We start from the raw sequence: 15,532 nt of genomic DNA, 5'->3' as shown, positions 1-15,532 counted from the left end.
GGAAAAGAAAGTCAACACAACCTTTAAATATAAGTCACTTGCATATTCCCTCATGCCCCGCTGAACAAGAGACAGAGTCATAGCGTCATACAGCACTGAAACAAGGCCTTTAGCCCACCTTGTCCATGCCAACCAAGATGCCCCATTGAGGTTAGTCCCATTTGCAGGGGGTTTAGCCCATATCCCTTTAAACCACATTATCCCTTTAGCCCATATCCCTTTAGGTTAACTATTGTCACATGCACCGAGGTACAGTGAAAAGATTTGTTTTGCCTGCTATCCAAAACGATCAGATATACCACCAGAGATAGACACAAAAAGCTGGAGTAACTCAGCAGGACAGGCAGCATCTCTGGAGAGAAGGAATGGGTGACGTTTCGGGTTGAGACCCTTCTTCACTAAGAAAGTTCCCCATTATGTTCCTATTAAATATTTCCCATTTCACCTTAATTCTATATCCTTTGGTTCTTGATTCCCCTTTCCTGGGTAAAAGACTGTGCATTCTCCCCTCTCTAGTTTAGTTTAGAGATACAGCCCTATGGCCCACCGAGTTAGCACCGACCAGCGATCCCCGCATATTAACATCACCTTACACACACCAAGGACAATTTACACATATACCACTCCAATTAACCTACAAACCTGTACGTCTTTGGAGTGTGGGAGGAAACCGAAGATCTCGGAGACAACCCATCAGGTCACGGGGAGAACGTACAGACAGCACCCGTAATCGGGATCAAACCCGGGTCTCCGGTGCTGCATTCACTGTAAGGCAGCAACTCTACCGCTGTGCCACCGTGACTGCTGAGGCAGGTACGATAACAACATTTAAATGACATTTGGACAGAAAAGGATTAGGGGATCTGAGCCAAATAGTACTAGCTTAAGTGGGGGCATCTTGGTCAGCATGGACGAGTTGGGCCAAATGGCCTGTTTTCCCACTATACGACTATGACGCTATGAATGCAGGCAATAATCACACAACTGGGACATTTTTAACTTTAATTATGATTGCAAATTAAGGACTTAATAGATCACGATTGTAAAAAAGCGAGGGTATAATCTATCACTGAAACCTGTCTTCCAGAAGTCGTGCAACACAACATTTCAAAAGATGATTGCACCTCAAAGCAAAGATGAAGATAATTAATCAATCAGATTCAGTGGAATTGTGTTACAGCACAAATATTCTATGACTAACTACAGGTGGGCCTAATTAGTCATATCATAAACGTTTTAGTATTCACAGGATTAGTTGAGAAATAATTTAAACCTGGGATAATTTTGAAATAACCAATGTTAAGAACAATCACTTTAAAATGGACCATAAAGTTATGCAAAATCCAAATCTGTTATTTAAGGTTACTACATTTTAATGTTGGTCCTTTATTTCTTAGTCATAGAGGGGGGGGGGGGGATCAAAGGAGGACCTGGCGTGGGATACCCTGAAACTTTGGCGGGGCCATTTACGTGGTGTACATTGGGTGTGCAAAACAAAGAATTTCACTGTTACTTGTCACACGTGATAAAAAAAGTATTCATTCATTCATTGAGTCTTACATCTTAGTAACAGGCCTTTCGGCCCAACTTGCCCACACCGGTGAACATGTCCCATCTACACTAGTCCTACCTGCCTGCGTTTGGCCCATATCCTTCTAAACCCGTCCTATCCATGTACCTGTTGAAAATGTTTCTTAAACTTTGCCTCAACTACCTCCTACGGCAGCTCGTTCTGTGCATCTACCACTCTTTGCGAGAACAAGTTACCCCTCGGGTTCCTATTAAATCTTTCCCCCTCTCACCTTAAACCTATGTCCTCTGGATCTCGATTCCCCTACTCTGGGCAAGAGACACAGTGCGTCTACGCGATCCATTCCTCTCGTATATCCATACACCTCTATAAGACTCTTGTGCCGGCTTCTCTCAATACTGTTTTGTTTAACCTCCCATAAGACACTCAACATACCCAGTTAATGCATGAAAAACCTGGCCTGTTCACTGGTTCTTCCAATTGTGCGGCTGAGACCAGAACAGATCAGAATTGCGTTAGGACTAAACAAATGTAATCGGCAAGTTTTCTTTTACACTTACCTCAACGGTCCACAAAGTGTGAGACCAAAGAACCACAATAGCAAAATAACGCAGCCACCAATTGCATGTTTGCAAATTTTGATCCACTGCAAAAATAAATTAAGAGCGTGCAATTCAGAATCAGGTTATCACGTATTTCCATTTAGTTCAATCTGACAAAATGTATTTACCTCCAATGGATTGTAGGCAAAACGCTGGAAAAAATCATCAGGGTGAGGCAGCATCTATGGAGCGAAGGGATGGGTGACGTTTCGGGTCGAGACCCTTCTTCAGACCGATGGATTAATGATCTTACTATACAAATAGGTGCAACTTATGATACCTCTACAATGGAGAACAGGTAGCTCCATCTTTCTGACACAAGGTTTAAACTTAGAATCAAAACTTGGCAGCCCAGCAGATTTTCAAGTAAAAATATCTGATGTTCTCTGTAGGCCAATTTTCAAAAAAATCGCCTGTGGGACAGATCCTCATATATGCATCTCCTCAGTGGATCACACTTAAAACCATTCAACACCCACTACAGAAAGTCCGTCTCCTCTTCTGATATCAATGGTTCAATAGTTCTTTGTTGTCACTTACGCACCGCGCAGTGGAATTCTTTTTGCATAGCTCACACATGCGCAAGTGGCCCCATTTTGGTGGCATGTACCTGAATAGGATTAATAATTTCAAGTATCGCGGGGAGTTTTGGAACCCATATCTGAGGAAGAATGTGCTGGCATTGGAGAGGGTCCAGAGGAGGTTTACAAGAATGATCCCAGTGATTAGGCATGATGAGCATTTCACCGCACTGGGCCTGTACTTGGAGTTTAGAGGAATGATGGGGGACCTCTGAGAGAGGATGTTTCCACCAGTGGAGAGTCTAGGGCCAGAGGGCACAGCCTCGGAATAAAAGGACATAGCTTTAGAAAGATGGAGAGGAATTTCTTCAGCCAGACGGTGGCGAATCAGTGGAATTCATTGCCATAGACGGCTGTGGTAGCCAAGTCATTGGGTATTTTTAAGGTGGAGATTGACAGATTCTTGATTAGTATAGGTGTCAAGGATTATGGGATGAAGGCAGGAGAATGGGGTTAAGAGGGAAAGATAGATTAGCCATGATTGAACAGCGGAGTAGACTCGATTGGTCAAATGGCCTAATTCTGCTCCTATGACATGAACTTAATAAAATTGAATGAAAGTCACTTAGTCAATAGTTGGATACATCTGGCTGATACCAGGATAGGTTATGGTTAGTGATAATAACAGTTATGCTACCTCAATACCATTTAACTCACCTGCCGTTTTGAGATTGGCTTGCTAGAAGAAAATGGTTTTTGGAACAAAACCAAGAATACTGCAGATCTGAAAACAGCGAAAGAGAATAGAATGAGTGTTTAAATATTGCTCAACTTTTCAACTTAAGATATATGGACCAATAAGTGTTTTTTGGCTACATCCCAAATCAGCTGCAAATGTTAATGGATGCAGGAGAGTATATTGTTATAAATTCATCAACAATCTTTTCTTTTTAAATAATTCCCTCTTATTTATTATCTGAACAACTAAGATGCAAGGTAGTGCGCTGGCGAGTATTCCACAGAATCCACACAAGGCATTCTCATTTGTGGCCCACCCATAGTTCTTCTCTCGCTCCCCCAACCAAGAAGGGACAAGGATAGAGTTCCGCAGGTTCTTAACTTTCACTCCCATCAGCCGCGGCCTCCAACACATCATTCTCCAACATGATCCCACCACAAGTCATATCTTCCCACCCCTACTCTTTCCGCCTTCCGCAGAGACCGTTCCCTCAGCAACTCCTTGGTTCACTCGTCCCCAGCAGCCCTTCCAGGTAAGACAGAGATTCAGGTGCACCTTCTCTAATTTCATTGACTGCATCTGATGCTCCCGACGTGGCCTCACTTGGTGACCGATTTGCCAAACACTTGCGCTCGGTCCGCCAAGGCCGACTGGTTGCCAACCATTTTAGCTCCTCTTCCCATCCCCACACTGACCTTTCTGTCTCGGACTTCCTCTGTTGCCAGAGGAAGGCCACACACAAACTGGAGGAATAGCACCTCATATTCCGCTCGGGCAGCTTATAACCCAATGGCATGAACATTGAATTCTTCCATTTTAGGTACTTCAAAACCTTCATTCCTCCCCGCCCCATATGCCCAACCTGGGGTCACACCTATTTTCACCTCACCCATCTTTTCCACCTACATTCTATCCTTTAACTTCGAAACTCTTCAATCCTTTTGTCTCACACCTTCTGTATTTTCTTCTCTGGCATTTGTCCAACAATCTGCCTATGAAACCTTCCCTCACCGGTATCCACCTATTACTTGCCAGGCTTTGTCCTGCCCTTCCTCTCTTCCCACTTTCTCCCCTCTGTTCTTCTCTCCCCCCTCCCCCCCCCCCCCTCAGTCTGAAGAAGGGTCCTGACCCGAAATGTCACCTATCCACATTCTCCAGAGATGCTGCCTGACTTATGCTCCAAGCAAACTTGTCACCTTGGTTATCCAGCCACCAATATCACACCAATCTTTTATATTTTTCTGCACGATTGACATTCCTAATTAATGTGAAATTAGGAATGTTTTAGGTTGAAAATGGCAGATTGAGTTTACTAATGACTCTCAGATGATTTCACTTCAGCAGTCAAAGACAAGAACAGTACTACACAAACCACTCATTTTCCACGCCACGTGGAATCTACTTTTTTAGATTCATTAAACAGATTTCATAACAAGTCAAAACATAATAACAGAGATAGGAATATATAATAGATAGGTGTTAAGGGTCAGGTAAATCCTACCTATTTTGCAAAAAATATATAGGCATTGGGAAAAAAGAATACAAAGTACTGGTGTGTAGGAAAGAACTGCGGATGTTGGTTTAAATCGAAGGTAGACACAAAATGCTGGAGTAACTCAGCGGGGACAGGCAGCATCTCTGGAGAGAAGGAATGGGTGACGTTTCGGGTCGAGACCCCTCTTCAGACTGATCATCGTCTCGACCCAAAACGTCACCCATTCCTTCTCTCCAGAGATGCTGCCTGTCCCGCTGAGTTACTCAAGCATTTGGTATCTACATACAAAGTACTGGACTAATTCAGCAGGTCAGGCAGCACCTCTGGAGAACATGGATAGGTGACTTGGATACACATTTTGAAAAGCTGGCTAAAATGGAAATAATTATGCCATTTTGGTTTTGAAAGATACTTACAAAAGTATCAGAAGCCTAATATCAAATTGCTTTATACCATAATATTTATTTTCCTTAAATGGTATTGGTAAAGGGATATAATTACTTCATACACCCAGATCTGTGAAATCATTTCCCTCCCAGCCTAGGTGGGGCAAGTTATATCAATGTCTAGAATAGGAATTGCTGTCATCATTGCAACTAACACACTATTAAAGTATGAACAAGGCAGAAGTGAATAGGTTAGTGAGTCTCTACTTGAATTCCAAAGCATTTTTTTTTAAATGGAGCTTCAGGTTGGATATTAAATTAAATTTAGAAAGGAACTCAATTGCTGAAAGGTTATTTGTAAAATAACCTGGTGTGAAAAAGTATCCCAACCCGAAACGTAACTCATTCATTTTCTCCAGAGATGCTGTCTGAGTTACTCCAGCATTTTGTGTCCTTTTTTGCAAACCAGCCTTATTTCGACAGTTATAAAATCAACAAAGTTCCCCTCTGCCCAACGAGACACGTAAACCCTCTCCATCCTCTGTTTCTGGTAAAAACACATTAGCTTTAATAACATTGTGTTCGGCACGGACAATGTGGGCCGACTGGCCTGTTCCTGTGCTGCACTGTTTTATGGATTAACAGAAAATGATAAACCTTTCACATGGACAGTAGCCTTCTTTTTTTTATTTTTATAAAGTTAACCCTTTGTGACTATCTACAGGAATGCCTAGAGAGGTCCACAGCCGTTTAAGTTACTGCACTGTTACAAAATTACATTATATGCAACCAGTGATCAGCCATGATCACAATGAATGGCGGTGCTGGCTCGAAGGGCCGAATGGCCTCCTCCTGCACCTATTTTCTATGTTTCTGTTTCAGTGCCCACGACCAACATAATTAAGTGTGAGACCACACCTGGAGTATAGCGTACATTTTTGTCTCCTAATCTGAGGAAAGACATTCTTGCCATAGAGGGAGTACAGAGAAGGTTCACCAGACTGATTCCTGGGATGTCAGGACTTTCATATGAAGAAAGACTGGATGGACTCGGCTTGTACTCGCTAGAATTTAGAAGATTGAGGGGGGATCTTATAGAAACGTACAAAATTCTTAAGGGGTTGGACAGGCTAGAAGCAGGAAGATTGTTCCCAATGTTGGGGAAGTCCAGAACAAGGGGTCACAGTTTAAGGATAAGTGGGAAGCCTATTTTCTATGTTTCTATAACTTACAGCATCCATAGAATGATAGTGAATTATTTTCAGATTAAACTTACCCAAGTTGAATTATGAAGACAAATTGGACAATGTGGACGACTTTAAGGAGGTCGTATGATTCAAATATTCCAATAACCTTAAGGAACTTAGCCAGGCACAACAGCGAGATATATCGAGTTAACCTGAAGTAAAAATGTCAAACATGGATGAGTTACTCTTGAATTAATAAGACAAATTCTAAATCACAGTATAATGCTCATAACATTTGGACTGCAGCTATAGGAAGTTTGTGGATTTATAAGACATTATTTGGTAGCATTTCATCTTCTCATTAGCAAGTTTTATATCCCCTTCCAACATTTACAAAGCACAGTACTCATTTTATCAAAGCTGCAGTTTACCAGAAACACAATTCTCTTATTGTTCCCTATTTTACGGGCATGGGGAAAGGACAGGAAACATTTTCAATCCTCCTGAAAGTTATTGATTTATCTACTTTAAACATCCCTTCAGGCAGTACGTTGCCAGTCATAAATTACTATGTTAAAAAAATTAATTGTTCCTTCGTCATCATTTCTCTGCTGGGAGACAAGATGGCTGGGTTTCTTGGCCAGGGTGTTCCATTAGTACATCTTGTGCCACTTTTATTCCTTCTCCGCTGCTTGGGGAAAAGCCTTTATTCATCCATGCGGTATCCTCCATTTTGATCACAAAGAACAGGATTAAGGATGTCAGACAGAGAACGGTGGCGATATTTCACACCCTAAATATCGCCACAGATGGCTAAAGATAGATGCAAAATGCTGGAGTAACTCAGAGGGACAGGCAGCATCTCTGGAGGGAAGGACCGGGTGATGTCTCAGGTGGAGACCCTTCTTCAGAAGCACCACCCATTCCTTTTCAACAGAGATGCTATCTGTCTCGCTGAGTTACTGCAGCATTTTGTGTCTATCTTCGGTGTAAACCAGCATCTGCAGTTCTTTCCTGCACAATAGTAAATGAAAAAGGTTCGTCAAAAGCCTGGAGATGTTAAGCATTCTGCTCACGCTCCATTTTATGTTGATCCAATTCCTCGAAACCCTTCCTATCGATGACCCTCTCCAAATGTATTTTCAACGTCACCATTGTACCTACTTCTACAGCTTTCATGGCAGCTCATTCCATGCATGCACCACCCCCAGGATGAAGAAAATGCTGCTCCGATCACTTGAATCTTTCCCCTCTCACCTTATACATGCCCTCAAGTTCTGAGGTCCACTACCCTTGAAAACCCTTAAAGCCCTGTCCCACTGTACGAGTTCATTCAAGAGTTCTCCCGAGTTTGCCCTGATTCGAACTCGGAGATTTACGGTAATGGCCGCTCGTAGGTACTCGGGGCTCTCGTGGACATTTTTCAAAACGAGTCTTCCCGAGCTTACCCCGTTTCCTGAGTACCTGCCGTTAGTGTTACGAGCCGCTAAGAGACATCCCCGAGCTCCGACATACCCGCTACGTACATTCTACGTGCTTCCACGAGTTTGATTTTGTTTTTAAACTCGGGAGAGCTCTTGAATGAACTCGTACAGTGGGACAGGGCTTTTACAACCTACTTACAGTCTTAAAGATTAATTAAAACATTGGGTGAAATAAAGAAAAGTAAACAACCACTTAGCTGCTTCTGTTCTTACTCAAGGTCAGCAATCCCATTGAAATAAAATTTTAGTTTTAGTTTTCGAGATACAGTGTGGAAACAGGCCCTTTGGTCCACTGAACACGGCGACAACCAGCGATCACCCGTACACTAGTTCTATCCTACACACTCGGGACAATTTACAGAAGCCAATTAACCTGCAGGTCTTTGCAATGTCGATGGAAACCGGAGCCCCCGAGTAAAAACCCACGTAGTCACAGAGAGAATGTGCAAAATCCGTTCAGACAGCACCGTCGTTAGGATCGAACCTGGGTCTCTGGAGCTGTAAGACTGCAACTCTACCGTTGCGCCACTGTGAAAGGAATGGGCTCATGCCACATAGAACAGTGCAGCATAGAATAGGTATGTTACAAAACTTACCTTCAGCGGCGCTGCCGTTCTGCCACTGGCCGTGTGCACGATTTTGGCGCCTTTGAGGGGGGGGGGGGGTTAAAATGCGGTTTTCTCCTGCCTGTCCTGGATATATTTTCTCGGGCTGCTAGCTAATGCTGAAGAATTGTTCTGACTGCCGTTCTGTGAATTTTTTTTTTTTAAATCGCGGGACAATTTCAGCGCTGTAGAAAAATTAAAATCCGCTTCTAATGCCGTGAACGCCGATAACCGGGACAGATTTCACGTACGGGACAGCTAAAGGAAAGCCGTTTATTATACATATAAACGTGCTTCTTAGGATGACCTTAATCCAAATTCTACGTTGCGAAAAGGTGATTTAGGCCCCATACGAACCAGCAGTGTTTTTCCTGCCGATATGGGGTTTAAATTCACCGCAACCGCAACGTTCCAATCGATCGCGTTCCACAAAATCCCACTCGCAAGATGATTTAAATGGCCATTAATTTATGGGAATTAAACACTAAATTCCTTCCTTGGCCTATAAATTAATGACAATGAGATTTAAAAATCATGTTATATTGTGAATTCTTGTGTGAATGTTATTTGGACACTTAGGCTATTTAAAAATGTTAATCTTTTTAAAGAAATGGATAGATGTTTAGTAATTGAATTTTGTAATTAGCTACAATTAGGTAACTAACTAATTATATGCTTTAATTTCAAGTCATCCAAGTAAGATTGTTTCATATTTGTTTCAGAATGCTTCAATCTATAATAACTGAACATTTCTTTCAGTTCTCTTAATTTTTAAGAAAGTTATGGACTTTTGACTGTCCTCGATCACAGCTTTTGTGTTAAGTCAATGGAAAAGCAATAGGGAACAAGATGCTAATTTCTGAGTATGAAAATGGCCATAACTGTTTTAATACTGAAGATATGAAAGTGAATTAGGTGTCAAATTAAACTTATTTTTATGCTTTATCTGATGGGATAAATTGCAGACTTGATTTTTTTTAAATCTCAAAATTTTGTAACATTGCTACATAGAACAGGACAGAACCCTTTAACTTCTTAGGATGACCTTAATCCAAATTCTACGTTGCGAACCCTTTAACCCATGTCTATGCCGGTCGCAATATAACAAATTATTTCCATATCCCTGCAGATAGACTGTATCCCTCCATCCCTTGTACGTCACTTATCTGTCTAAATTACTCTTAAATGTCATTATCTGTTTCTACAACTTCCCCAGCCAGCCTGTTCCAGGCATCTTCCACTATCTATAAAAAAAAAAAAGTTCATGCCGCTGGGTTGTAAGCTGCCCAGGCAAAATATGAGGTGCTGTTCCTCCAGTTTGCATTGGGCCTCACTCTGACAATGGAGGAGGCCCAGGTCAGAAAGGTCAGTATGGGAATGGGAAGGGAAGTTAAAGTGTGTGGCAACTGGGAGATTATTAACGTGCAGATTGCGGCAAAAAAAATGATATCTACCATTTCATATCTACTATTTCTTTGCTTCCTGTTATTAATTGACAAACCTTGTTCTCAAGAGGTTTCATACTTATCTTTCTTCTTCATATTTACATATCTATAGAAACTCTTCCTGTTTATTTTGATATTATACAGATTTTCTCTCAAATCAATCTTTTTAGTTTTTAGTTGCCCGATTCTACAAACTTCCCATATCTCTGTCCTACCACTCACCCATGCCACTTAGAAAGCCTCCTCATTTTAATATTATCCTTCACCCTCCTTGTTAATCATAGATTGTGACTCTTTTTCAGGCTGAGAGTCGGGGGAGAGGGAAATTTGTCCGATGAAGGGTCTCGACCCAAAACATCATCTGTTCCGTTTCTCCAGAGATGCTGCCTGTCCAACTAAGTTACTCCAGCATTTTGTGTCTATCTGGAATGCTTTAGTTGGCTTTAGTAGGAAGTGACACCGGAAAATGCCTGTTCACCCACAAGGGTTCAATCTCAGGGTTCAATAGGTGGTGGGTGTAAAGAACGAGCTGCCGGAGGAGGTAGTTGAGGCAGTGACTATCGCAATGTTTAAGAAACGTTGTAAACTGGTACAGGTTTAGAGGGATATGAGCCAAAAACAGGCAGGTGGGACTAGTGTAGATGGGGCATGTTGGCCAGTGTGGGCTGGTTGGGAAAAGGGCCTGTTTCCATGATGTATGACTCCATGACATGGAATATGTCCTGATCTTCACGGAAACTTGGCTCAACACCGACGTTCCGGACAGCGCCATCCAGCTAACGGGGCGTCATTTACTCCGAGCGGACAGGACATCAGACTCCGGTAAGACCAGAGGTGGGGGTCTGTGCATTTATGTAAATAAAGCATGGTGCACGGACTCCACCATCATCGAGAGTCACTGCTCAGCTAACCTTGAGTTCCTCTTGGTTAGATGCAGACCGTTCTATCTGCCCAGAGAGTTCACCTCCACTGTTGTGACTGCAGCCTATATCCCTCCTGATGCTAATGCCAAGCTTGCAATGAAAGCTGCATACTTCCATTAGCAATCAACAGACGCACAACCCCGAGGCAGCCTTCATTGTTGCGGGTGACTTCAATCACTCTAACCTGAAGACTGTACTCCCCAAATTCCACCAACATGTCTCCTTCCCCACTAGAGTAGACAAGACACTGGACAAAGTCTACACCAACATGGCTGAAGCTTACAAAGCCATCCCCCTCCCCCACCTTGGTCAGTCTGATCACGTCTCATTGTTCCTGCTCCCTAAGTACTCCCCACTCATCAGACGGGTTAAACCAACTGTGAGGACAGTTAAAGTCTGGTCAGAGGAAGCGGACTTCACACTTTCAGCAGTGTTTTGGAAACACTGACTGGAAGGCGTTTGCAGCCCAGGCCACCCTTGACTCCCACACGGACATTGATTCCTACACATCCTCTATTCTGGACTTTATAAACTCCACCATCAATAGTGTCACCTCCCTCAAACAGGTGACCATATACCCGAATCAGAAGCCATGGATGAACAGCGAGGTCAGGCTACTGCTGAAAGCACGGGACACCGCTTTCAGGTCAGGCGATGCTCGAGCCTACAGCTCATCCAGGGCTAACCTGAAGAGGGGCATCAAGAAGGCCAAGCACTGCCATAAGCTCAGGATTGAGGAGCACTTCAACAACAACTCTGACCCCCGACGCATGTGGCAAGGCATCCAGGCCATCACGGACTATAGACCCTCCAACACCACCCCCACATCCAGCGACGCCTCCTTCCTTGAGGAGCTTAATCACTTCTATGGCCGCTTCGACAGGGACAATCTAGAGACAGCCATCAAGGCTGTGCTCCCTGCCGATCACCAACCCCTCACACTCACCCCCTACGACGTATACGTGGCACTGAGTAGGACTAATGCACGTAAGGCTGCTGGCCCTGACGGCATCCCCGGGCACGTGCTCAGGGCCTGTGCTGCGCAGCTGACAGACGTCTGGACCGACATCTTCAACCTGTCACTTGCCCAAGCAGTTGTCCCCACGTGCCTTAAAACCACCTCCATCGTGCCAGTGCCAAAACACTCCACTGCGGCAAGCCTCAACGACTTCCGCCCAGTTGCACTTACCCCCATCATCACCAAGTGCTTCGAGAGGCTGGTCCTGGCACACCTCAAAAGCTGCCTACCCCCCACACTGGATCCCTATCAGTTTGCCTACCGCAAGAACAGGAGTACGGAGGATGCCATCTCAATGGCACTTCACTCCGCCCTCTCCCACCTCGACAACAGAGACACTTACGTAAGAATGCTGTTCATCGATTACAGCTCAGCATTCAACACCATTACACCATCTAAACTGATCACCAAACTCGGTAACCTGGGCATCGATCCCTCCCTCTGCAACTGGATACTGGACTTTCTAACCAACAGACCACAGTCTGTTAGGTTAGACAAGCACACCTCTTCAACCCTCACCCTGAACACCGGCGTTCCACAGGGCTGTGTGCTGAGCCCCCTCCTCTACTCCCTCTTCACCTATGACTGCACACCTGTACAGATGATACAACGGTGATTGGCCTCATCAGCAACAACGATGAGTCGGCCTACAGGGAGGAGGTCCAGCACTTAGCAGCATGGTGCGCTGACAACAACCTGGCCCTTAACTCCAAGAAGACCAAGGAGCTCATTGTAGACTTCAGGAAGTCCAGGGGCGGCATGCACACCCCCATCCACATTAACGGGACGGAGGTGGAACGTGTTTCTAGCTTCAGGTTCCTGGGTGTTAACATCTCCGATGACCTCTCTTGGACCCACAATACCTCAACTCTGATCAAGAAGGCTCACCAGCGTCTCTTCTTCCTGAGGAGACTGAAGAAGGTCCATCTGTCTCCTCAGATCCTGGTGAACTTCTACCGCTGCACCATCGAGAGCATCCTTACCAACTGTATCACAGTATGGTATGGCAACTGCTCTGTCTCCGACCGGAAGGCATTGCAGAGGGTGGTGAAAATTGCCCAACGCATCACCGGTTCCTCGCTCCCCTCCATTGAGTCTGTCCAAAGCAAGCGTTGTCTGCGGAGGGCGCTCAGCATCGCCAAGGACTGCTCTCACCCCAACCATGGACTGTTTACCCTCCTACCATCCGGGAGGCGCTACAGGTCTCTCCGTTGCCAGACCAGCAGGTCCAGGAACAGCTTCTTCCCGGCGGCTGTCACTCTACTCAACAACGTACCTCGGTGACTGCCAGTCACCCACCCCCCCCGGACACTCCTCCCACAGGAAAAACACTATGTCTGTATATATGCTAATGTAAATATTTATTCAAATCATATGCTATGTCGCTCTTCCAGGGAGATGCTAAATGCATTTCGTTGTCTCTGTACTGTACACGGACAATGACAATTAAAGTTGAATCTGAATCTGAATATATAGAGGCACAAGAGACTGCAGATGTTGGAATCTTGAGCAAAAACACACAAAGCGCTGGAGTGACTCAGTGGGTCAGGCAGCATCGGTGGAAGGAATGGATAGGTGACATTTTGGGTCGGGACCCTTCTTCAGCCCATTTTGCTCTTTTTTTTAAAACACAGTTTAACATGACTGGACCAGCGACATTGGACCCAGTCTGAAGAAAGGTTTCTCCAGAGATGCTGTCTGACTTGCTGAGTTCCTCCAGCAGTTTGTGTTTATCTTCAGTGTAAATTAGCATCTGCTTTTCCTTCCTACACCCTCCTGGTTGTTGCCGTCTATACATTAAATAACTACCTAACCGACTGGTCTGTACCTGGAGCTGGGCGCATCGACAGGGCCCAGGCGGGCGCTGGAGATGATGTTGCTGCTGTACTTGTCCTCCATCCTCACTCTGATCCCGGGGAGGGCGGGTTACTCGGGCTTCTCCTCACCCCTCGTCCCGGACCCACACATACACAGACCCTCACACATACACACACCCACAGATCCTCACACAGACACCGTCACACACAAACCCACACACCCTTACACACACCCAGACCCTCACACACACACCCTTACACAAACACACCCTTACATATACACCCAGACCCTCACACACACACCCAGACACCTATACACAGACCCTCACACACTCACCCTTACACACCCACAGACCCTCACACACTCACACCCCTTACACACAGACCCTCACACACCCAGACACCTACACACAGACCCTCACACACTCTCCCTTACACACCCAGACCCTCACACATGCACCCTTACACAACACACCCCCTTACACACTCAGACCTTCACACAGACACCTACACACACCCACAGAACCTCACCCTTACACACCCACAGACCCTCACCCACGCACCCTTACACAACACACCCCCTTACACACCCTTACACACTCACCCACATACACACACCCGCACACAGACACCCTTACACAGACCGTCACGGAGACACTCACACAGACCGTCTCTCACACACACACACACACTGGGTGTAGTGCAGGCCTCAGTGCAGCCGCTCGGGCCTAGGTCGGGCCTCGGGGCCTGCGGCTGGAGTGTGGAGCGGGGCCGCGGGACGCTCCGTGTTTCCCCAGCGGGAGAGGGAGCGGACACAAGCGGCCACGACGACAGCGGGAATCCGCCGGTACAGGGAAGCCTAGCAACCGGGCCTGGCCAGGCCTGGCCTCCCGCTGCCGCTCCCCCTCCCGGCCACCGCCTCATTTGTGTATCTGTGTGTCTCTCCTCAGTTTAAACCAAAGATAGTGGAGCTTCTCTATAGGATCTTTGCTTTAAACCAGCATCTGCAGTTCCTTCCAACACATTCCCGATTCACACCTCTATTAGACACACACAGACATCGTCAATAGGTGCAGGAGTAGGCCATTCGGCCCTTCGAGATCATGGCTGATCATCCACAATCAGTACCTGCCTTCTCCCCATATCCCCTGACTCCGCTATCTTTAAGAGCCCTATCTAGCTCTCTCCTGAAAGTATCTAGAGAACCGGCCTCCACTGCCCTCTGAGGCGGAGAATGCCACAGACTCACAACTCTGGGTGAAAAAGTTTTTCCTCGTCTCCGTTCTAAATGGATTACCCCTTATTCTTAACCTGTGGCCCCTGGTTCTGGACTCCCCCAACATCTGGAACATGTTTCCTGCCTCTGGCGTGTCCAATCGCTTAATATGTTTCAATAAGATACCCTCTCATCCCATCTCCCTCCTCCTCATTTCTCTCATCCTCCGCCCCTCAAGCCCATTCCCTGCCCCAGGACCTACCTTGGTCATAGAGCATCGCCAGGGCCCGGAACTCGGCCCGGCCCTGGCTGTAGACTCCAGCTGTCAGATTGGCTGCCACCTGGGCTCCAGTGCGAGCCCTGTCTTCATCTCCGGGCTCGTCCCTGACCCCCGGACCCAGGCTCGTCCTTGGTTCCAGCGGCGGCTTCTTTCTCGGCCCCAGACCCGGCCCCATCGCAAGCCCCGGGCTCAGCCTGAAATGGCTGTTTTTAAAATTTAAATGATTATTAACTTCGTAAATATGAGTGGGAATGCGACGGGAAGATGTTTATCGCCACGACGG

At 45.7% G+C, this 15,532-nt stretch overlaps 1 protein-coding gene across 1 annotated transcript in view; it reads right to left on the bottom strand.

Moving 5' to 3' along the window:
- Positions 1 to 14,053, bottom strand: part of slc30a5 (solute carrier family 30 member 5) — a 44,010-nt gene extending 29,957 nt beyond the window's left edge. The window contains exons 1-4 of the mRNA XM_033018578.1: positions 13,765 to 14,053; positions 6,551 to 6,673; positions 3,372 to 3,438; positions 2,092 to 2,177 (exon numbers count right to left, since the gene is read on the bottom strand). Coding sequence (XP_032874469.1) covers positions 2,092 to 2,177; positions 3,372 to 3,438; positions 6,551 to 6,673; positions 13,765 to 13,835 — 347 coding nt within the window. The 5' untranslated portion in view covers positions 13,836 to 14,053. The remainder of the gene's footprint in view (positions 1 to 2,091; positions 2,178 to 3,371; positions 3,439 to 6,550; positions 6,674 to 13,764) is intronic.
- Positions 14,054 to 15,532: the final 1,479 nt, after the last annotated feature.

Source organism: Amblyraja radiata, chromosome 3, assembly GCF_010909765.2.
Source record: "Amblyraja radiata isolate CabotCenter1 chromosome 3, sAmbRad1.1.pri, whole genome shotgun sequence".
Lineage (NCBI taxonomy): Eukaryota > Metazoa > Chordata > Chondrichthyes > Rajiformes > Rajidae > Amblyraja > Amblyraja radiata.
The sequence above is the reverse complement of the archived record's forward strand: the minus strand, read 5'-3'. Positions and strand labels throughout refer to the sequence as shown.